This window comes from Heterodontus francisci, chromosome 10 (genome assembly GCF_036365525.1).
Source record: "Heterodontus francisci isolate sHetFra1 chromosome 10, sHetFra1.hap1, whole genome shotgun sequence".
Classification (NCBI taxonomy): domain Eukaryota; kingdom Metazoa; phylum Chordata; class Chondrichthyes; order Heterodontiformes; family Heterodontidae; genus Heterodontus; species Heterodontus francisci.
The window spans coordinates 101,246,463-101,268,446 of NC_090380.1; the positions used below are offsets into that span (position 1 = coordinate 101,246,463).

The 21,984-nt window shown below is 40.4% G+C and overlaps 1 protein-coding gene across 2 annotated transcripts; it reads right to left on the reverse strand.

Annotated features, from left to right (window-relative positions):
- Nucleotides 1-353: 353 nt before the first annotated feature.
- Nucleotides 354-21,632, reverse strand: ets2 (v-ets avian erythroblastosis virus E26 oncogene homolog 2). Of its 2 annotated transcripts, none has more exons than XM_068041170.1 (10): nt 21,414-21,632; nt 16,948-17,016; nt 13,332-13,452; nt 12,046-12,165; nt 11,015-11,215; nt 8,060-8,146; nt 5,314-5,547; nt 4,693-4,953; nt 3,422-3,540; nt 354-2,483 (listed from the first exon to the last, which is right to left on the reverse strand). In XM_068041170.1, the coding sequence occupies exons 2-10, from the start codon at nt 17,008-17,010 to the stop codon at nt 2,268-2,270; spliced, it is 1,422 nt and encodes a 473-aa protein (XP_067897271.1). In that variant the 5' UTR covers nt 17,011-17,016; nt 21,414-21,632; the 3' UTR covers nt 354-2,267. The 2 variants fall into 2 exon arrangements, with proteins under 2 accessions (XP_067897271.1, XP_067897272.1); XM_068041171.1 differs by lacking the exon at nt 21,414-21,632 and adding an exon at nt 20,537-20,909.
- Nucleotides 21,633-21,984: the final 352 nt, after the last annotated feature.

The window sequence follows — 21,984 nt, forward strand, 5'->3', positions numbered from 1 at the left end:
TATAATACAGCCCAGGGCTCACTGGTGGCCCACTTACTCTTTCAGCTGCACAGCTAATACTTAGTGTGTCGCTGGTCCTCCAAGTCGCCTAGTTCATGTCCTCTCTGGGATGGCACCTGGCCTCCACTCAACAGATTGAAATCAAATCTGTTGTTATGGGAATTGTGGATGCAGCTCATCATTCCATGGCACAGCAGATTGCAGTATTCTTGAGTGGCCCTGGTGCATTGCCCTACCCCCCACTGGCAGGATTACATACACATTGGGCCAATTCCCTTCCGGTTCATATCAGTGATTTAATGTCTATATTTTAATGGTTCTTGTTTGCAAAAGAAAATAAAGTACATCAGGTATTTATCAGGAAATAGATTTAATTCAAAAATATCAAAACCTCAACCTTTTATACAAAATATCAATAATTAATATTACAAGTTCATATCACTGTACAGGAAATTACACATTTTGCATCATTCACAAAACACCCAAAAAGTGTTTTGCAGAATATTTTCTCAGCTTGTTTCATTTTTAAACAATTCTCAAATTCTGTGCAGAAAACCAGCTGCAGCACCAGCCCCACTGAGGTGGCCTATAATTTATATATAAAATTATTCCCCTTGTACCCTGTCCCAAAATTAACTAGCATGCAGAGAGAGTTTTATTTTCTTTGGATTCAAAATGATCCAGTAGGCTAATTGCCTTTTGGTCAGTTGGCTTAAATTCTGTATCCAATCAGAGGCACACAGCGAGACAAACATGTAACTGGGCTGAGGTGTTACAGGGTAAGATTTGAACCTAATTATCATGCAAGATTCCTTTTTGATGATTAACAGCAAAAAAAAACTTAATTAAAATGAAGACCAATTCCATTAAATGAGCAACTAGCTCCTGGAACCTGCCTCCAATCAATGACCCAGTCATACACAAGTTGATTCAATTAATTTTCCATTGAAAAATTAACGGAATTACGGAAAGGTTCGCTCAAGTGCTGAGATAAAAATATTTGCTGCATCCCTACAAGTAAGCCATACAATTATAAAATATATACATAAATATTTACAGAAACTTCATTATACACAGTAAATTATAAAGGACCAGTAACAGAATCCCACTGCCCCCCAGTACATTGTACAAAGGACTGCACTCTTTTTATTGCCTTTGGAAAACACTGCATTTGTGTAACTCTCACAAACTTGAGCCTCTCCAGCAGTCTTTCACAATGCCTTAACCTTGGCAGCAAAAACAATGATAGCTGTGTGATAGGAAACAGCTGCCAGAGCCGTTTATATAGCTGTTAAATTACGTTGCAATATTTAAACTCCGATTTTTAAATGATACCGATCAATTGGTGTATCTACTAAAATGACAATCTTTTAGATAAGCACTAATTCTTGGAACAGTAGGCACAAATGATGATGACAGATGGAAACTCTTGGTTTTACATGTTGCAGATGTGACTACAACTGCAATGGATTAATCATAGTTTTGCATGCTAAAATACTTTTTGATAGTTGCTAAGCAACAGTTCAACGTTTCCACGTTTTGTTCAGCAGACATTGGCCTTTGGCCTCTGAGGAACAATTTGATTTATCAAAGAAATATACACAGATGAGAACTCCAGGGTAGGCTGCAGCCTATATTTTCAAGGACCTGACAATCTTATGCAGCTCTGGCAACTTAGATGTATATTCTTAACCTACTTCTTAAAATAGGAAACTGATCTGTTTCATGTGACAGATAAATATTAACTAGCTACAGATGAAAGACATCACAGAACAAAGAACAGTGTTGTGCTTGTGGGAGTGAGCCGCGCTTGCAAATAAAACCTTCCCATTTTATGGCACCACCTTTGGTCAGAAACTACTCATGCCATGTTAAACAATTTCTACCCGACACTAGATAGTTTGTATGAATACTCATCAGCTTTTTCAAAAAAAAAGATGAAAGGAAAGCTTTCTTTTTAAATTAGGCAATTCACAATCAGAAGGAAAACACATGGCTGCACTGAATTGATGTTGACATAACCCACACCTCTTCCAGGTAAGCAGTATGTGTATTCGAAAGATTTTCATTGCCAGTTGTTACCTTTGGCAAAACAAGGCAAAGGGAAGATGCCTCCTTGGCATCATTCCTCCCTGTACAACCAATGTATACATGTCTCCCACCATATCTGACCAGTCCACAGTGAAGTAATTTGACCATTGCCAGTCACATTCTCACCACTAGGAAGTTACAAAAAAGGAAGCGGCTACACAGGTACAGCAAACGCCTCAATCTTCGGTGTCTGGCTGGACTCCGAGCATTGCGTGAAGTTCCTCTGCTGTGTATCCCAGCAGGTTGTGCAGGTCACAGACGAAGCGGTAGACGTATCGTTTGCCAGATGTCTTATGGATGATGTTCTTGTCATAGTAATAGCGCAGCCCTCGGCTCAACTTCTCATAGTTCATTTTGGGTTTGTTCTTGCGCTTGCCCCATCGTCGAGCAACCTATGACGCAGCAAGAAAGTAAAGCTGTTAAGCATTCAGGATTGTCACTGCAGTAAAAGAGGTCACTTACTAAACCTACAGTAGGAAAGAATACAGTAACTGGGTCAATAGATTTAGAATTTAAAAGTAATTGGCATTATATGATTAGGTTTTGTCTTTATGACATGAACTATATCAGTTATCTCAGATTACCCCCTCAATCTCTTTTATGTACAGTATTTGCTCCCTCTATCTAAGCTTGCCTGCACTAAACTTCATCCTGTGACCAAGAGAGTGAGCAGCGGGTAACTATTTTCAGGCCTATGTCAATATTGCCCTTGACCTGAGCACTAGTCTTTTCCTCCTCTCCAGAGGAGCACCTGATCTCAGTTGCTGTATCCCCAAGATGGCTCAATTGGGATCAGGAGCATTGGTATCAGGCATCAATGGATGAGGAAACACCTTCGTAAGAGGGATGCCAATGTGAATCCTAGCTTGGTGTACACCACTGCCATTACGACTTAAGAAGTCTGAGATTCCAGAATATCCCACTGAATTCAGAAGACATTTTAACATCTTATTCAAATGTTCCCTACTGAAGAATTCAGCTCAGTATTCAGGTTAGTTATGCATTTGGGTTGCAGCCATCTTGCTAAATATGAACTGTTGTGCAATTTAAAAAATCATACTTAGTCTTACTAAATATAAATAGTTATTAAATTTAACACACTATTGAAGAATTTCACATTATTATTTTTTGTGCTAAATCATTGAGTAAACTAATTACTGGTAGCCTCATAGTTGGAAACTTTCAGACTTTTGCCTTCTCTGTAAATAGCCTTCAGGATCTGGCAAATGTACAGTAATTATTTTGCTCTGTTAAGTGTTACTGACTTGACCTCCACCCCCTCCCCCTTTTTTCCACATGCTCATAATCTGATAATTTAGGAGATTCTTACTTCATCAGGGTCAGTCAGTTTAAACTCCCATCCGTCCCCAGTCCAGCTGATAAACGTCTGACAGGATTTATCCGTCAGTAATTCCAAGAGGAACTGCCAAAGTTGAATGGGTCCACTTCCTGCACAAACAAGTTTTAAAAAAAGGATGTAAATTAAAAATGAAAATACAAAGTGGTGTTGAAACCTTCTCAATGTCTTACATCTGGATCTTGAAAACAGACTCTTTTGCCAAAGGTCAGAGAGCATTCAATTCTCATTACCAGGCATAAAAATATCACTCTGAGCACTCTGGACCCTAAAGGAAACATCAAGTGGTTTCTCAACACATAGCATTTTATTCTGAAGTGACATAGCTTGGAAAATGATAGTTTCTCATTACAATATTTTGTCACCCATTCATGGCTAAACCATACAAATGAAAAAAAGTAAAATGGCTGATCCCGAGCTGGGATTTGTCATTCATAGTAATCTGTTGCACAATACTGTCCTAGAGTTGATTCAGCAATTGTAGCCTAGTTTGCAGTTCTTTGAAACTTAGCCAACACAGGGCATTTTTTTTTGCCTGCTGGGAAACCTGGTTATGACCAAGTCACAAGCACTGCAGGACGAAGAGTGCCACTGTCTCTGCACTGACAAATTCTGTTGAATTTCTTCAGAAAACCCCACCACCACGTACTGAGGAACAGGCCACAGATTAGCAATTTTTTCCTTCAGTTCCCTCCCCCCAATTCCTTCCAGCTCTTGATGCAGTATGGTTGTATCGGTGCAGACAGCCCTTCACCTTCCAAGTGTCCAATCTTCATGTGTGAACTTGGACAGTTAATGTTGTTAACTATAGAGAGAGCATCAGAGCAGTGTCAGATCCGCTACCCATCTGAAGTCCATCAACACAAGCTATCCAACAAGCCTCACTGGCTAGTAACAAGCAGTAGAATACTTGGATTACTTTTTGTTTTACAAATCACGCTCCTTAGCCCAGCAGAGCCAAGGTCGATTATGACACGTGTACCGAGATCAACTAAATCAGCACAGGCAAGTGAACTTCAGACCTTTTAACCTACATGGCATATTTTCAAAAAGGGCAGGGCATTCCCTCCCAAGATCAAGATCTTCTCTAAAAGTTAGACAATCTAGCAAAGTAACATTTAACACAAGATTTCTTTTATGAATTTGTTGGACTCTTGCAGAACAGCTGTGGGTTGGCGACAAGTACTGTTTTCCTTTTTTGATTGGGACAACCTAAAGGAATTCATCACACAAGGATTCCTTACCTGTGAATCCAGCAAGCACTGCTGCAGGGATGACCGGTTTCCCTTGTTCCAGCGGCTCTTTTCTCTCTTGGATGTAATCTTTGAATGAGATATTTGGTTTGTTTGGACACAGAGACTGGGTGCAATCATCTTCAAAGCTATCCTGCGAAGGAACACGCTGCGTGTCACATAAAGATGACTGACTGTTCCAGGATTTCAACAGTGCTTCTGTTCCATCGAAGCTGTCCATGCTTTCAAGAGATCCTTGCTTCCCGGTCTCAACTGACAAGGAAGTGAAAAGGGCACAATATTCAGTTTGGAAGGGTACACAAAGAAAACATTAACAGTATCTTATTCCCGTCTTCTTTCATTTAAGTCTCTAGCTCCTCACTTTAGATTGCTCTTTTTGATTTTTTGCTGCCTTGTTCCATTTTATAAGTAGAATATTCAGCTTGTGAGCTGCCAGAGCATGGCTTCTACCTGTGAAACCATGGCCAAGATTTTAACTCACTCAAAACCCATACACATACAAAGTTAAAATCAGCAGGGCCAATAGTTAACCCCCACCACCAACCCCCACTTCCAATCAAGATTGAGTATTTTGCTTTTCACCTCATCCCCCAGTTCCTGTCCTAAACTTACCCTGGTCAGTTATGCCCACGTGCAGACTGTTTGCATTTATTCCCTTCTGTTGTATAGAGTAGTAGGTCACCTCTGCATTATCCATCTGTGGGTTAGCAAGAATTGGGAAGCCATGGTTCAAATTGAGAAAATCCTGGTTATTTAAATCTGATGAGATCTGACAAAGCTCTGACAGGAAACTTCCAGTAAAAGCAGAGAGCTGGCCTCCACACTGGGGCTGACTGCAGCAGAATTCTGAAAGTATATTAAAAAAAATGAAATTATCAGGATTATTATTCAAACATCCTCCTCTGTTTGCTGTGACTAGGATACAGCCAACAAGAACCCAAACTTTAAGTATCATACTTTAACAGTGTTTACTTCTGGGGTCAATATTATCTGGAGCTATTTGATGTTCCCTGGTGACTACCACCACTTGGCTCCTGTATATCTCGTATTGGATGCAGTGTTCATACTCCCCCATTCTTCCTGCAACTGATTGTACAGCAGTGGAGTCAAATCAACTAACCATCGCTTGGACAGTTGGATTAACTCTATCTGCATTGACTTCATGCCCATCAAACTTCGAGTCAGATACAAAGCAGAAAACCCTCAATTTTCTCATCAAGGATAATGTGAAAACTGGCTTGACTCAAAGTTCCCAACTAATAAGGACAAATTATTCTTTTTTTAAAAAGATAATCAGTTTATTTAGGGTCAAGGATACCATTTTAGGCCAAACCTAAGCAAACCGGTTAAATCATCTCTGAGTCTTCTCCGAACATACACCTCTTCAAACATTGACGAACAAACTAATTTATCTAATTGTTTTGAGAAGTGTCTGTCGTATTTCAGACTACGGGACTGTGAACAACGCAACTTATGAAAAAAAGCCAATATTTCCTATGAGTTTTTATGGCTTTGATCTTACTTGGCTCCCTGAAAGAAGAGCCAAGCTAGAAAAACGACTTACAACAACAGTAATTAGATTCTGATTGATCTCAGGATGTATCTATTTAGACCAACTGTACATAGGCCTTAAAGGAACAGGAAAGGTTAGTGACTAAATATCACAGCCATTCTCCAGCTCCCAAACTACCTGAGCAAAGCCACAAAGACATGATACTAGTAAAGAAAGTTAAGCAGCTCATTTCTATTGGTATATAGCAATACGTCCATTTAGAAAATCTCCCGACTTTTCTAAATTACCAACTTGTCAGATTTAAAAAAAAATATTTGCATCCAATGTTAACATTTGTTAAGTGTGAAAACACCACCAATAACATGTTAAAAATCTTATGTCTAGCCAATCTTCCAGCCAACATCATGAGGAATTCCGACGTTCACATTTGTAAAAGAAACTGCCTAAGTAAGCTAGTCACACTGTAAATACACAGTGCCACTGGTGGTGCTGCAGAATCGGTTTTCTATCTTCCAGCTCCTCAGTCTGTACTGGAGAGATACTTGTTTGCTCTAAACGACTTTACTCCTCTGCTTTCCAAATTGCTATATGTTTTGCTATTTAACTATATATCAATCATATATTGAATTTGTGTGATTGGCATGCATTTCATCCCGAATTCAATACAAGCTCCTGCAGTACCAGTTATTCCTCTAGGCGGCACCGTTATAGGTATTTTCAATATTAAAGGTGTCACACTGAGTGACACACAATAGCCGTTACAGTTAAGAGTATACGTGTCGATTTTCTGTGGCATAAGTCAGAGAGTATGATCACTCTCTAACCCCTGCCCAGATGCAGCCTGCGACCAATGGTGGCTTCTTTCCTTGCAACAACATCCACCACTTCCTATCTGAAAAGGACAGAAGAAAAGAAAAGACAGGAAGAGAAGCAGAAGAGGGCAGAGGGATAGAAGGGGGAAAGAAAGAGTTATGGGGAGAGAATCATCAGAGAAGCGAAAGAGAAACAAATAGAAGAGAGACGGGTGAATTAGCAGTATGAAGAGATGGATAAAAGAGTGACCATATTTTCTGATTTACCACGTGCAAGACCATGGGCATTGACTAGTAATAATATGAAAATCAAAGTATTATATGGAAAGGATGGATGGACTGTGTGGGGTGATTTTTTTTATGGGGATTGTCCCGTTCATTTGCTGTACCTTTCGAGTTTACTTTGTTTTCATGGGACTTCTGTGATGTCTCTGCCAAAGCTGTGGTGGCTAAGCAGGAGACTCAGGAAACTTAACCTCCCCTCCTTTATGACTTGACATTCAGGACTGAATTACATCTGCATTCTCTGACTGAATCATCTTCACCCTTGAATCCTACTTTAACTGAAGGCTCCTCCTGGATTTGGCTTCCCAAGTGTACTGCCACAGGGAAAATCAACTAATAGTCCAGTTAAAAAAAGAGGACAGAAGCATATGTACAATTAAAACTGCATGGTTATTTTGTTAATGGGATGTTTTAGCAGGCTTGTTTATGATGATGGATTCCTTTGATGATATGTTAAAATACAATCATCTACATATGGAAACTTTCTACCAAAAGTCTGCTAATAATCAGCTGCAGATAGAAATGACCAGAAAACTGCATTTTTGCTGAATATCAAAAGTTTTTCAAAAAAAGGGGGGAGGATCTTAGTAGCCACTGAGATGAAAGTAGCTCATAATAGGAGCTGCTATTTGTGCCTGTCAGATTTTCTCCGAAATATTACACAGAACCTATAGCACAGAAGCGGGTTATTGAGCCCAAATGAACTTTGTCAGAGTGTACCACAATCAGTGGATTTGAAAAGACATACCAAACGAATTATTCTCCATCCGATGGGAGCTTGCATTGATGAGAGCAGAGTTTCCCAGGTAGTTCAGCTGTGGAGCTTCCTGGCAATCTAAAATCAGGAATGATAAAGAGGAAACCAAATCAATGACTTTAAAAAAAATAATTACATTAAAATAGGGGAGATGATGGCGTAGTGGTAATGTCACTGGACTAGTAATCCAGAAGTCCAGACTCAAATCCCACCATGACAGTTGGTGGAATTGAAATTCAATTAATTAAAAATCTGGAATTGAAATCCAGTCTCAGTAATGGTGCCATGAGACTATCATTAATTGTCATAAAAACCCATCTGGTTCACTAATGCCCTTTAGGGAAGGAAATCTGCCATCTTTACCTGGTCTGGCCTACATGTGGCTCCAGACTCACAGCAATGTGGTTGACTCTTAACTGCCCTCTGAAATGGCCTAGCAAGCCACTCAATTGTCAAGGGCAATTAGGGATGGGCAATAAATGCTGGCCTTGCCTGTGATGCCCACATTCCATGAAATGTTTTTTAAAAACTTCAGAATGAGAACATGGAGGGTTGCCTGGTTCCAGATCAAGTCTCCTCAACACCTCTCTCTGACAGACTATCTGAGTTCAGGAACTCTGCACACAGGAAACTACTAAAAAGACTCAGACATGAAACTCTGCACAGAGCACACTAGTGTGCTACCACTCTGTAAAGTTCAAGATGCTGATACACAATGGCATTGTGCATCATTTATTGCTCTAAAAACTAAATCCACAACAGGAGGATAGGCCTTGAAAGCATTTTGGATGACAGTTTTACTTAGTCTCAGAACCTTTCACTGTTCTGCATCAAAGCAGCTCCTGTGATATCTGGGGGGAAATCACAGGCAGCAACAGGAAATAAAAACTAAAATAAGATATGAACAGCAAACACAGACTTCCAGGTAAAAATCAGCTTTCATGTATGAGTGTAGCTGGGTTTTAGCTGGAGCAAAAACAGCCTGTTTAAATGATCATGCCTTGCAAAACACCTATTAATAATGGGTCAGTTTCTTAGCCTTTTTTTAAATTGTAAGCTTGCATAGATGATGTGAACGTTAAAGTTCTTTGACACCCATATTCAAAAATAGCTGATCATATTCTGTTTATCTGTCGTTAAAGACTGGGACAGTCTGATGGGATTAAAATGAAATCCCATTCACCAGATCATTCTTACTGAGTAGAACTCTTTATAAGGTGATACACTTTGGAAGGAGTAATGTGACACGGAAGTATTCAATGAATGGCCTGACACTGGGAAGTTCCGAGGAACAAAGGGACCTTGGTGTGTTTGTCCATAAATCTCTGAAGGCAGAAGGGCAGGTTAATAGAGTGGTGAAAAAGGCATAAGGGACACTTGCCTTTATCAATCGAGGCATAGATTACAAAAGCGGGGAGGTCATGTTGGAATTGTACAGAACTTCGGTAAGGCCACAGCTGGAATACTGTGTGCAATTCTGGTCGCCACATTATAGGAAGGATGTGATTGCATTGGAGGGGGTGCAAAGGCGATTCACCAGGATGTTGCCTGGGATGGAACATTTAAGCTATGAAGAGAGGTTGGATAGGCTTGGGTTGTTTTCACTGGAGCAGAGAAGACTGAGGGGTGACCTGATCAAGGTGTACAAGATTATGAGGGGCACGGACAGGGTGGATAGGGAGAAGCTGTTCCCCTTAGTTGAAGGGTCAGTTACGAGGGGTCACAAGTTTAAGGTGAGGGGCGGGAGGTTTAAGGGGGATTTGAGGAAGAACGTTTTTACCCAGAGGGTGGTGACAGTCCGGAATGCCCTGCCTGGGAGGGTGGTAGAGGCAGGTTGCCTCACATCCTTTAAAAAGTACCTGGATGAGCACTTGGCATGTCATAACATTCAAGGCTATGGGCCAAGTGCTGGCAAATGGGATTAGGTAGACAGGTCAGGTGTTTTAATGCATCGGTGCAGACTCGATGGGCCGAAGGGCCTCTTCTGCACTGTATTATTCTGTGATTCTGTGAAGTGGATTATTCCTCTAGCATCTTCAAATACCCCTTAGAGTGATAATCTCTCTGTGTGGTAATGGTGCTATATTAAATGTGTTTGGGCAGTTTCAACACAGTTCTTGGTTGTTGTCGACTCAGGGTGCAGGTCAAAACCAATTAGGTTCACTCACGAAAGGCCTCAAGGGTGATTGCTATGAGAAGCTGAGAGCAGGCGACACTGATTTAATGTGGCATGCTTGAGTTTGGAGCAAGGGGAGATTGCTAAAGCAGTAGAGAGAGGAGCTTTACTTTACACCTGCTATATATGCTGTACTGGATTAGAAATGACTGAACAAACCACACAGGGCATTCTTTACCTCAATAAGCAAAACATGTAAACATTAATTACTAAAAAAGCTCAGACATGAAGCCCCCCGCCCCCCCCGATAGCCTAGCTAATTTATCCAGTGATCAGCTGAATCATGCAAATCAGAAAGTCCCAAAATATGATCACTGGGATGTGTTAAAGTTTGCTGATCTCTCCCAAGGTGATGGTACAGGTTCTAAAATTGGCCTCTGGGTTAGAGGATCAAGAAAAAAAAAATGAATTGGCCAGGCTTCCCACTTCAGATAATCCAGTGGTTATTGCAAGAGGGACACAATGAGTAATGCCGGATGAGGACAGTTGCAATGCACCCTGCAGTTGAATAGTCATGCCAATATTAACTGTCAAGATTCACATCAATGCCATTTGGGCAAATTACTGGTGGGCAACAGATGGTCATGAAACAACACTGAGGCCAGGAGAGAAGGGGATTGGACGGGATTAGTAGACAAAATTGGTAGAAATGAAAACTCATTAATGAATGCTTGTAAGTATTGTGGCGATTGATTCATAAGAATATCGCCTATGTCAGGAGGCCATTTGTTTCACGCTTTTAAAGGAAGTATTTTTGAACACTACTGTACCTTTCATTAGCTGTTCCAAGTGCTCCCAGAGAATGTCTCCAATGAAATCAGGTGCCAGCTCTAGAAAGTGTTCCTTCCCAAGGTCACAGAGGACCTGACCAGTCATGTAGAATTTTTGGAAATTGACATTCTCCAGACTGAACTCATTCACAGCCCAGTGCAGCCACTGACTGACATGCTGCTGAGTCCAAACATGAGGGTCTGAAAAGAAATCAAAGATGAATTGTTACTCTAAAACTTATAACAAAATCTGACTTAAGACATGCTGATGTTCGTTTGAACAGTTTCACAAGTCAGAATGCTTGCGTCACAGTCATGCTCAAATCAAGGTTTCGGTACATTGGGAGTGACTGGATAAAGACATTTATATTCTATATATGGATCATCTTCATTTCAAAAGGGAAGGAACTTTGTTGTATCCAAAAAAAGTTAAATGCACTTCATCCAAGCTCATTCTTCCTATTTCTCCTGAAGGTAGCCAGCTATGTTATTCGGGCAGCAGCTCCTTCAGGTAAATCGCCCAACTGTTCATTATTCATAGGTGAGCTTAGCTGAATCCTGCACTCGCTCAACATCCATACACTTTGCAGCAGATGTCACTGGGCAACAACTGGGAGTGGATACCTTGGCTCAGGTTTTCTCCTCCCTAGAGAAGCTGAGGCCAGTCATTGCACCCAGATCTCCAGCCTGGTTAATTCAGCATAGACCATGGATTAAGCTCATGTTCTTTCTGGTCTGTCTGCCTCTGTTGCACAGTAGAGTCACTGTTATTTTAACTGATTTTAATTTTATGGCTCATGGTTGTGCATGCAGCAGTTTGATGCTTTTCTCAGGTGTTGTTTAGAGTCTATATAGGATTCGACTTCTTGCTCCATAGAGGTGTCTTTGACCAATCTCAACAAATTTCTCACTTAATGCAATCACAGTTCACATTATTCCATGGTTACATGTGAGAATTTCTTCCCGAGAAATCTTGGGGGAGAAATGTCAGAAAAGAAGGTAATTACAGTGACCGTTTTCAGATTGAATACCTTTTGGGATGCGAAGGCGGCATCTTTCTTTGACAAAGCCACTAAAGCTTTCCTTCAGAGCCTGGCTCATGACAGCTTTGCTACCAGGTGTTAGGAGTGGAACCTCATTGGCTCCAACATCTGTAAACAAGAAAAAAAAGTGATGAAAAATAATCCTTCCACCACGAATTAAATTTTCTTCAACGCTTTCTATTCTAATCTTCCTAATAAATCCTTCTGAAGACAAATTTTGCAACAGTGACAAAAGAAATGGTATTCTATGAATCTCCAGAGTCATGTTTTAACACCCAATTATTCAGCTTAATGGACATTCTGGACAGTTCAGTCTAACCTCAAATAATTCTATACAATATCAAGGCAGACATTTAAGATAGTTGGAATTCCACATGTTGTGCACAGGTTTAAAAACATCTCAAAGTACCTTGATAATATCAAGAAACTATTACAAGATTTAGCTTGTGGAGAGACATTGGCAACAGATGTTTCTCTGCACATTTATTGCAGTTGAGGATGCTGCTGACAGCCAAGATTCATAAACCTTCTCTTATGGTTCACAGTCACCAAGCATCAATAACTTTAGCTGGGAGATCAGTTATAGATTTGAGAAGTGTTACAATGGACAGGACAGCAGGAAATTCAAAGCTAAAATGAGACCCTATAGTTTTTCTAGTGGCTAAAACTGATGGATTAATGGAACATTTCCAATGCCTTGAAATAGCCTACTATGGCTACTGTGGCTAATGGAATCGGACAAAAGTGCATGAAAAATAGCATTTCAATGCATCTGTGTGGAAATATCACTTAGTAAGCAGCCATAGGACAAAATGGAAGATTTCAAAACATTTGCATTTGGGTTTTTAAAAAAGTTATGAAAATACTGCTTTATAACCAGAATTGCTTTCCTCCCCTGCTTTCCTGAAGCACTAACTCATGCCTGGGTACAGCTCCATAATTTCTGGTTGCCCATTGATATCTTACATAAGCGGCCATATGAGCTGAAGCTGAAAATGTTCAACAGGGTATCTGACAATATGGGTATTGGCTTTTGGCCTGGCTGAGAACAACCAGCTATACACAGGCCAGAGATTGGGCCTAGGACCTTGTGGGCCATAATACTCAGTGCCAGACCAGGTGGTGCAGTCACTTACTGAACCCATCAGGGAGTTCCCTGCAATAGTATCTTCAAAAAGTTGCAGAGGCTAAAATCTCAGTGTAACGTGCATCATTCTACTAATAACAAATGTAACATTTAAATATGACATATCCCAATTAATGAGGCATGTTACCGTATAAAAAGGAAGACATGCCAGTTGGAACTTCCTGCACACTCTGTTCTTCATCAAAATATGACAGTATTCCATTGAGCCCAGTACCAATTGGTTCATGCAAGTCAAACGCTGACTGGCGCTGAAATAAATAATAATTAAACTTATGTAAAAACTAGCAACTATTATGGTCATAACCTTAGTTATAGAAACAATCAGATGTCCTTACCCCCCCATAACTAGACTAGTTTGATAATTCACAAATCATACAGAATTAGTATGGCTTTTAACGGTGGAAATGAGGGATGAGACATTAGTGCATGAGTTCTTAATGTGTTCCAGGAATATTCCTCTGCTATTTAACATAGATGTTAACCCCTTTAAGTTAATTGGCTGAATCTTTCCATTATGACAGTGAACAGAGGGATGTCATATGAACATGTTAAGTGCTCATTCACTAACATCGTAAACAGTAGTCTTTATAACTGAACATTGGTGAAGAATGGTTTAGGAAGAGGTGGGAAAGAATCCCCATTGCATTTTCAGTAGTAAAAAGAGGCACTAAATGGCACCAAACATCACTCTTTGAAGGACAAGAACAGCAATGTCGTGTGAACATTAACACCTCGACGTTCCCTTTTAAGTCACACACCATCCTGATTTGGACATAAATCACCTTGCGTTCAATGTCACTGGGTCAAAATCCTGGGATCTCACAGTGAACACCATTACGGGAACACTATCACCATACGGGCTGCCTCATTTCAAGATGGCAGCCAACAATGACCACCTTCACAGGCCAACTAAGGATGAGCAATAAAGGTAGTATTACTCATGTCTCCACATGGCAAGAGCAAATAAATAAAATACTTTTTACTGGAAGTCTGAGGTGGAGGTTCTTCAGACTCTATTGCCAGGAATTTATCTGGTCAATGGGGGTCTTGACCACCGGCAAAAGCGCTGGAGAGAGCCCTGCAATGCCTCCTATGGGGGAGGCCCGCTGGATCAAGTGCCAATTAAGCACTTCAGTGGACAATGGCGGGCTTTCCCTGAGATCAAGGACCCCGTCTGCTGAGAGTGGTCCGCCAATCAAAGGCCGGCAGCTCTTTAACTGAGCAGCACCACCGGGCAGGTGGTAGCTGCTGCCAGTACTGGACATACCCGAGGCCTAGGATCGTTGATGGACCCAGGCCACAGATGACTCAAGGCGGGAGGGGTTTCGTTGGGTGGGGGTCATGGGGGAGGGGCTGTGGGGGGGGTTCGGCAGCAAGGGCAAGGGGGTGGCTCTCAGTGGGTCCACCCCTCCCGATGCCAGGCTCTTGTTCAGGCACTGTGCCTTTGAATGAGGGACACCCCTAACCTCCCCCGCACCCCCACCCCCCCACAACTGGAGCCGGCAAGCAACCCACCCACTGCTGGGCTAATCCTGGTGGTGGCAGGATGAGGCCCTTAACTGGGCATTAATTGTCCACTCAAGGACCTCAATTGGTCGCGGGGCAGGAAGGATGTTCACAGGCCTTCCCATCCTGGACAATTTGGATGGAGGCAGGAAGATGCCCCTCTGATTACATGCTCTCCCCACCTCCAAACTCAACATGGGAGAGAGCATAAAATTCCCCCTATGTCACAGTCTACAGAATACCTCAACATGGGCATAATTTATTTATAGATTAATTCAGTTGTGTAGAATATAATTATCCAAAAATATATAGAGACAGCACTGAAACTCATTGGCCTTAAGATACTCAGACAGGAATTTTAGACATTGCAAAAAACGTGTAGTATGTATAGCAATAAGAAAAATGTACTGTCCATTCATTCTGCTTACTGTATTCAACCCAATTTCAATCTTCTGCTTCACAATTTTTCCAACACATTGGAGGTAAATCAAATGGCACAGTAAAGCTGCCACATTGGTAAATTTTATATTTAAGTGAATGTTGGATAGTAGAGCTGGAAATGGAATAGTTTCCAAGCAATTAAACTCCCCAACGTCAGCTAAAACATGGATGGATGTAGGGTAAAGCTTCTTCAACCCTACCCAACCATGTATCTCAACCCAACCTTTATACAGCATCCTATATTTCACCACAGGTGACATTTTATTATCCTGTGGTCTCTTAAAGGAAATCATCAGTACATGCCAATTAGCCAAAATTAAAGGTAGTTTTGTGATATGGTAACACACCCACTAAGAACTGGTTTGGTGCTGCTTGAGCTCATTTCACACAGGAGAATTTAACAGGCACTGGAGAGTTGAGATCTTTAACCTATTATTGAACCTGGTCCCTTAACAGAAATGAAAATACAATGACGGAGAACTAATGGTTAAATTAAGAAAAAAAACAAATTGTATGTTGGACAAGACTAAACAGTAACAAAACATGTAAACCATTCCACAGGAATGAATATTCTTCTATCTTATTGTGTATCAGCAGCATTTCCTTGGAAAGATGGCTAGGTTCCCATACATCAACAGGGTGTAATGCTGGGCACTTATTTTTCAAATGATTGCACAGAATCACGAGTTACCTCCAAGTCTGCACTAATGGAAACACGCATACACATTATGTAAACTGGAAAGTCAAGTATGGTACGTGTTAAACATTTACACGCTTACTCATCCAGTAACGTCTGTTGATTGTAATTCAGGACATTTTGTTTTCAGTTTTTGACCAAGGAAAATGTTTACGGTCCTGTGAATTACTTCCATCCTAAGATACCATAATTTCTCATGGCATAATGAGAAGCAGAATGGTGAACCTCACACATCAAGCTGTTATGATCTGGAAGATGCTGCCTGAAAGGGTGGTGGAAGCAGATTCAATAATAATTTTCAGAACGAAATTGAATATACACTTGAAAGAAAGAAAATTTTGTAGGGCTATAGAGAGAGAGCCAGAGAGTGGGACTAATTGGATAGCTCTTTCAAAAAGCCAACACAGCCATGATGGGCTAATTGGCCTTCTTCTATGCTGTATAATTCTATGAAGATAGAACAAAACACAAAGCAAAAAGTGGTCATGAAACTAGATCCTAGTTTAAATCACTTTGTTTGGGAGGGAATTCGAAAAACTATCCTCAATGATCAAATAATATGGGAACTTTCAGCACATGCACTATACTGAGCTGGAATGCTGTATTCATCTCCTTAACCCACCAGGCAGAGTGACATTCTGCATTGATCTAAAAAGCAAAGCAACCTGCTTGCTTTGCAAACACTCATACATTTCTAGTCCTAATGGTGTAAAACTTTACAAATATCTATTTCAGCATTATAACAAACCTGGGAAATTGTGCAAATTGCTTGATTGACTTAGGTGAGAACTATTTGGGAAAGTTTTCAAAAAAAAATTAATTAATCGTTTTTTAAAAACACATTTACAACACATCCCATACTTTAAAAGTCACCACAAGTGGGCCTGCAGACATTCCCTTCTGAAAACTGAATTAAATTTAATACCCATGATAGCACTGGGGAACTGCATTACACACCTACACTGGCTATTCTCTTCTGTGGGTTTGCAACCTGACTCACAGGCTGCAACACATTCACCAGAACTTGAAAGGCTTACATGCTTTGGAAGTTATTAAAGTGTCACAGAAGTAGTTTCAGTCTTGCCGTGTTAAATCTTACCTTAAGTACTCCTCGGGACTCCAAAGCCACAGGGGCTACCTGATCCCTCAAAAAATCACACATATTGATCTATGGAAGACAAGAAGGAAAGGCAATTACACTGACCAACAATGTCCCCTCAGAAATGTCCCCTTGTTTAGATTATATCAAGTCGTTGAATTTAGTAAAAGATTTAGTATAAAGTGCAGTCCTTTGTCAAGCAATTCTCCTCCCTCTCTTGAAAGCTAAAGCCAGTCTTTCATCAGCATCTAATCTGCCTAATGCATTTTTTTCTTTGATTTGACATTTTTCTTGACAAGTGTGGACTGCACCAGACAGTGTATTCCATTTACACCTGGTGAATGTACAAGGTAGTTATGAATCAAAGGGTTCAGGATTGCAGCAATACTTGTGAATGCTGGCTGGAACCCAGAAATCACAGCCTTAAAAGCTGCCCCAGGCTATGACTCACATCTACACAAGGTGAGTTCATTCTGTCTGGTCAAAATATTTTACAGCAATAATACACAACTTATTTAGTAATAAAATTTTGAATTGGACTACCATCAATATGCTTTTCCTTGGCCATTAAGCAATTTGATAAGATTAATCAGTTGGAATTTTTGGGCTAGTATAAGTTTAGTTTGAATCATTCTTCATTTATCAGTTATTGGCTACTAAAAACAGCATGCCAGAGCTGATAGGAGCAAATTTTCATGTGGAGCCCTGCCTATTATTGTCTAAAAAAGGTTAGAAATCTCCATTAAATAATTTCTATGCGATTATAATGAAGTTTGAATATTTGGTAGAGTGAATATTTGGTAGAGTGGAAATTTGACTTTTCTGGAAACAAATCATTCTAAATAGTCATCTATCTCCCTTGTGACATCCTCACTGTCACAGAATGAATGCTTGCCATCCTCTTTTCCCAGTACCTCAGAACTGGAATTCCTTACTTCTCTCAACTTGTTTAACCATCTTATCCTTTATAAGCTTAGTGGTGTTCTGCACTATGGTCCTTGACGCTTCAGATGAGCTTTTCTATAGTCGCATATAAATAATAGTATGACTACCAGATTGAATGGCATGAAAATTAATTTGCAAAAACAAAAATTGTTTAGGCAAGCAAAGAAGATTAATACACAAGTTTGCAGGAACCATTTACTTCCAATATGGCATCTGCATCAAGTTTTTACAGAATCTTACAGCACAGAAGGAGGCCATTTGGCCCATCGAGCCTTTGCCTGCTCATTGAAAGAGTTAACCAATTAGCTCCACTTCCCTGCTTTTCCCCCATAACCATGCAAGATTTTCATTTTCAAGTATATATCCAATTCTCTTTTGAAAGTTACTATTGGACTTGTTCCCATTACCATTTCAGGCAGTACATTCCAAGTCATAACAATCTATGGTAAAAATACCATTACCTTCATGTTACACCTTGTCTTTGAAATGTCAATTATTTTTCATTGAACTCAGAACACAGAAACAGGACATTTGGCCCAACTGGTCCATGCTAGTGTTTATGCTCCACATGAGCTTCCTCCCACCTTACTTCATCTCATCCCACCAGCATATCTTTCTATTCCTTTCTCCCTCATGTACTTATCTAGACCCTCCCTCAAATGCACTTTTACTGCAACAAAACACTTTGTAAAAACAATTTTATGAACATAGGGTGTGTAGAGGCATTGCACAAGGGATGTGGAGGGCAGAAGGGAAGATCACCTCCAGGTACACATATAGGCAGGATTTTACTGACTATTTTTGTGGGTTGAAAGCACATGAAACATCCCAAATATAAAATGGTCCCTCTGTTGAGATAGCATGCTTTGGGGAAAGACAACCCAACAGGGTGTATTGTACATATCCCATTTCTGCTTTCAACATTTTTTGTAAAAATTGAAAGGAAATAGCCACAATTCCAGGAAGATCATATCGGTAGTCTGACATTTAAATGTAAAATTATAGGGATGTATTCCATTGATTTCTTATGCGATGGTATAAGCACTGTATATCTCTCCAGCCCTGCTCTACTCAGAGTCTATAATCAGCTTAGCCCTCTGCTTTGTATGTACCACTGTGGGTAAATACATCACCTAAAGCTCAGTTCTGAGTTCTGAAGAAGGGTCACTGACCTGAAACATTAACTCTGCTTCTCTCTCCACAGATGCTGCCAGACCTGCTGAGTATTTCCAGCATTTCTTGTTTTTATTTCAGATTTCCAGCATCTGCAGTATTTTGTTTTTACCTAAAGATCAGTACTGTTGAGAGTAATCATGTTACTGATTGGATTGAGATTGGCTCATATACTACTTGCCAGAGTATCACAAATTCATTGCCAGTGACAAATTCAATAAATACACCCACAACTCAAGCACCTGGTCAAGGTAACCTCTGTCAAACAATTATCCTGATTAATGTTTAGTGTAGCAGACAGTAAAGGGGGGAGGGGTAAACAGTTTAGTAGATTACTTATGAAGTCTACTTCCATGATTATAACTTTGAAAGACGGTTCTAGCAGGATTACTGTTTAACAGAGTGTGCAGTACCCCACCCCTCTATCTCCTTTGATGGTTTTATCTGCTGAAAGTTTAAGGAGCGAAGTGAACCTTCAAAAAGAAACTATTGGAAATTAACTGATGCATGGGTCACCTATCAGTGACACTTGAGAGTTTATTTAGAATTGTCTGCTGGCATGTTATATAACACTGTAGATAATATGTTCAGATCGAGCACATACTAGCATGTTTATCGCCTAACTGGTTTAAGCAATCCTTTTTTCTTAATTCAGCAAAGCCTTCATGGCTAAAACAGATTGTTAAAAATGGAAACAAACTACATGGGATAAATTGAATCTAATTATAAGGCCTGTCATGACCCAGGTATGTCAGGGAAGGCACTAATACAGAAACTGTACTACACTATAGTACGAGCCTTGCCTCAGTAGTAGTAATCTTGCCTTTCACTGAGGAAGTTATGGGTTCAATTCTCACTCCAGAGACCTAACCACATAATCCAGATTAACACTTCAGTATAATACTGAGTGAGTGCTATGCTGTCAGAGATGTCATCTTTCAGCTGCGATATTAAACTGCTCTCTCAGATGAATGTAAAAAGTTGCATAACCTTATTTTGAAAAAGAGCAGAGTCTCCCCTGTGTCAGGACCGATATGTATCTCTTAGCCATCAGCATTAAAACATTAAATAGTCATTTATCTCATTGCTGTTTGTGGGACTTTGCTGTGTGCAAACTGCCTACCATTTTTCTTACACTTCAACAGCAACTACACTTCTCCACCAGTAATTAATTGGCTGTAAAGCACTTTGGTTATGAAAGGTGCTATATAAATGCAAATTCATTCTTTTGCTCCCCTCTATAATGCAACCCCGAAACAATCTTTTCGCAAATTAACTCTGGATCAATAATTAAAGATGGACTGCACATATTTTTCTTGTCACATTGATAACATAGCTATTAAAATGCATGGGTTACCCCCCACAATACTCAAGGACCAAAAAGGCTTAAATTTTGGACATTGCCCTGGCTTCACTTTCCAATTGAATATTTATTTGCATAAAAAATGTAAATGAGAAATCATTAACTTACTAAAGTGGCCCTGTAAACACCTACTTCAAAGGCTCTCCAAGCAATGATTCAGAAGCATTTTCCAAGCAACCGTACAGAGCATTATGGTAAACCACAAGTACACATATCCGAACTGCAGACAAAATGCCTCAGTGACATTGATCACATTTCGGCAGCCCGAATCTTCCCACGTGACCAAAGTATACTTTATTCTCCATTCAGACTGAATCCGTTGCAACCTCTTAATAAATAAGAGGTTTAGCCTTGGCTTGATTTATACTGCACCCTACTGTAGACTCAAACCCCTGTGAGATGGCCTCTTGGAGGAGATCACACATCTCAGGCCTGGGGTGCAACTCAGAAAAGTCTTCCGGAGTTTGCACCTTTCGTTTCGATACAATCTCAATCTGCTGGTTTAACTGAATGGAGACCAGCGCTGAAAGCACAGTGACATTGCTGACAAAACCAGATACACTGCAGCAAGCCCATGTGAGGCCAAGACTCTGCTCTGTTGATCTCAGCTGCACAGTACGATACTTCCATCCTGTTATTAACAGATGCTGGCAGTTTTAAAATGTGCCCTTACTTTCTTGTGAAGCTCTGAACCGGATCACCTACAAGGATGATTAATCGTGAGCATGCAGAACGTTGGACCCGATACTCTGATAAAGCATTCGCGATATTTAACATTGCCAGGATACTGAGACATAGCCTGTAACAGCAACTAACTAACCGCCTCCTTCATGACGGAAAAAAACCTTTTATTTTCTTCTTACAATGTTTAAACTAGAAAATACACCAGCCCCTGGACAGCCATAGAGATTGCTGAGCCCATAGTCTCCACTGGATACACACCAATCCCAAAGATCGCGACCTAAACACAGAATTATCTACTTACTGTAACTTCTTTCTTGTGCTAAGTTTTTGTATCTCACACTCGGTGGGACGGTCGTTTATAATCCAGTAACGCCCTCGGTGCGTGAGCTTGGCAGATCCGAGGGTGTAAAAGGACCCAGTCCGAATGTCAATTACAGCCGAGTGTTACGAATTTCACTGTAAAGATCGCCAACTTATTGAGATCAGACTCTTGGGCAATCTGTTCAGTGATTGTCAGAGCCTCGCCTTTTACATCAATTCCCACAACTTCTCTCTTGCCCGCAGGCTTCTGTTTATTGGACGAAGTCGGAGGGAGGGAGGAGCAGAAAGCATAATCATCACCAAACAAGGTTATCTCGTCAAGCGGCTTCGCTTCCTGCTGTTATGGCAACCCCCCCTCCCCCTCGAAGTAGTCAAATTCATATTTAAATTCGATCGCCATGAGGAAGGCTGGTTCCCATGATCTAAAGCCTGCATTTGGTCCATTTTCTATGCCATTGCCAACTTGACACACATTTTTCAATAGAATTTTGAGCTATGCATATTTTGCATGAGAAATATGTTAAAAATATATGGAATCGTACAGCATCTTT

Excerpts from the sequence above, each read along its gene's own strand:
- ets2 (XM_068041170.1), bottom strand. The coding sequence starts at position 17,010 with ATGTGTGATTTTTTGAGGGATCAGGTAGCCCCTGTGGCTTTGGAGTCC. Across the intron at positions 8,147-11,014 it reads CTTGGAACAGCTAATGAAAG|ATTGCCAGGAAGCTCCACAG; the intron begins GTACAGTAGTGT and ends TCCTGATTTTAG. Across the intron at positions 2,484-3,421 it reads AACTGACTGACCCTGATGAA|GTTGCTCGACGATGGGGCAA; the intron begins GTAAGAATCTCC and ends GCTGCGTCATAG.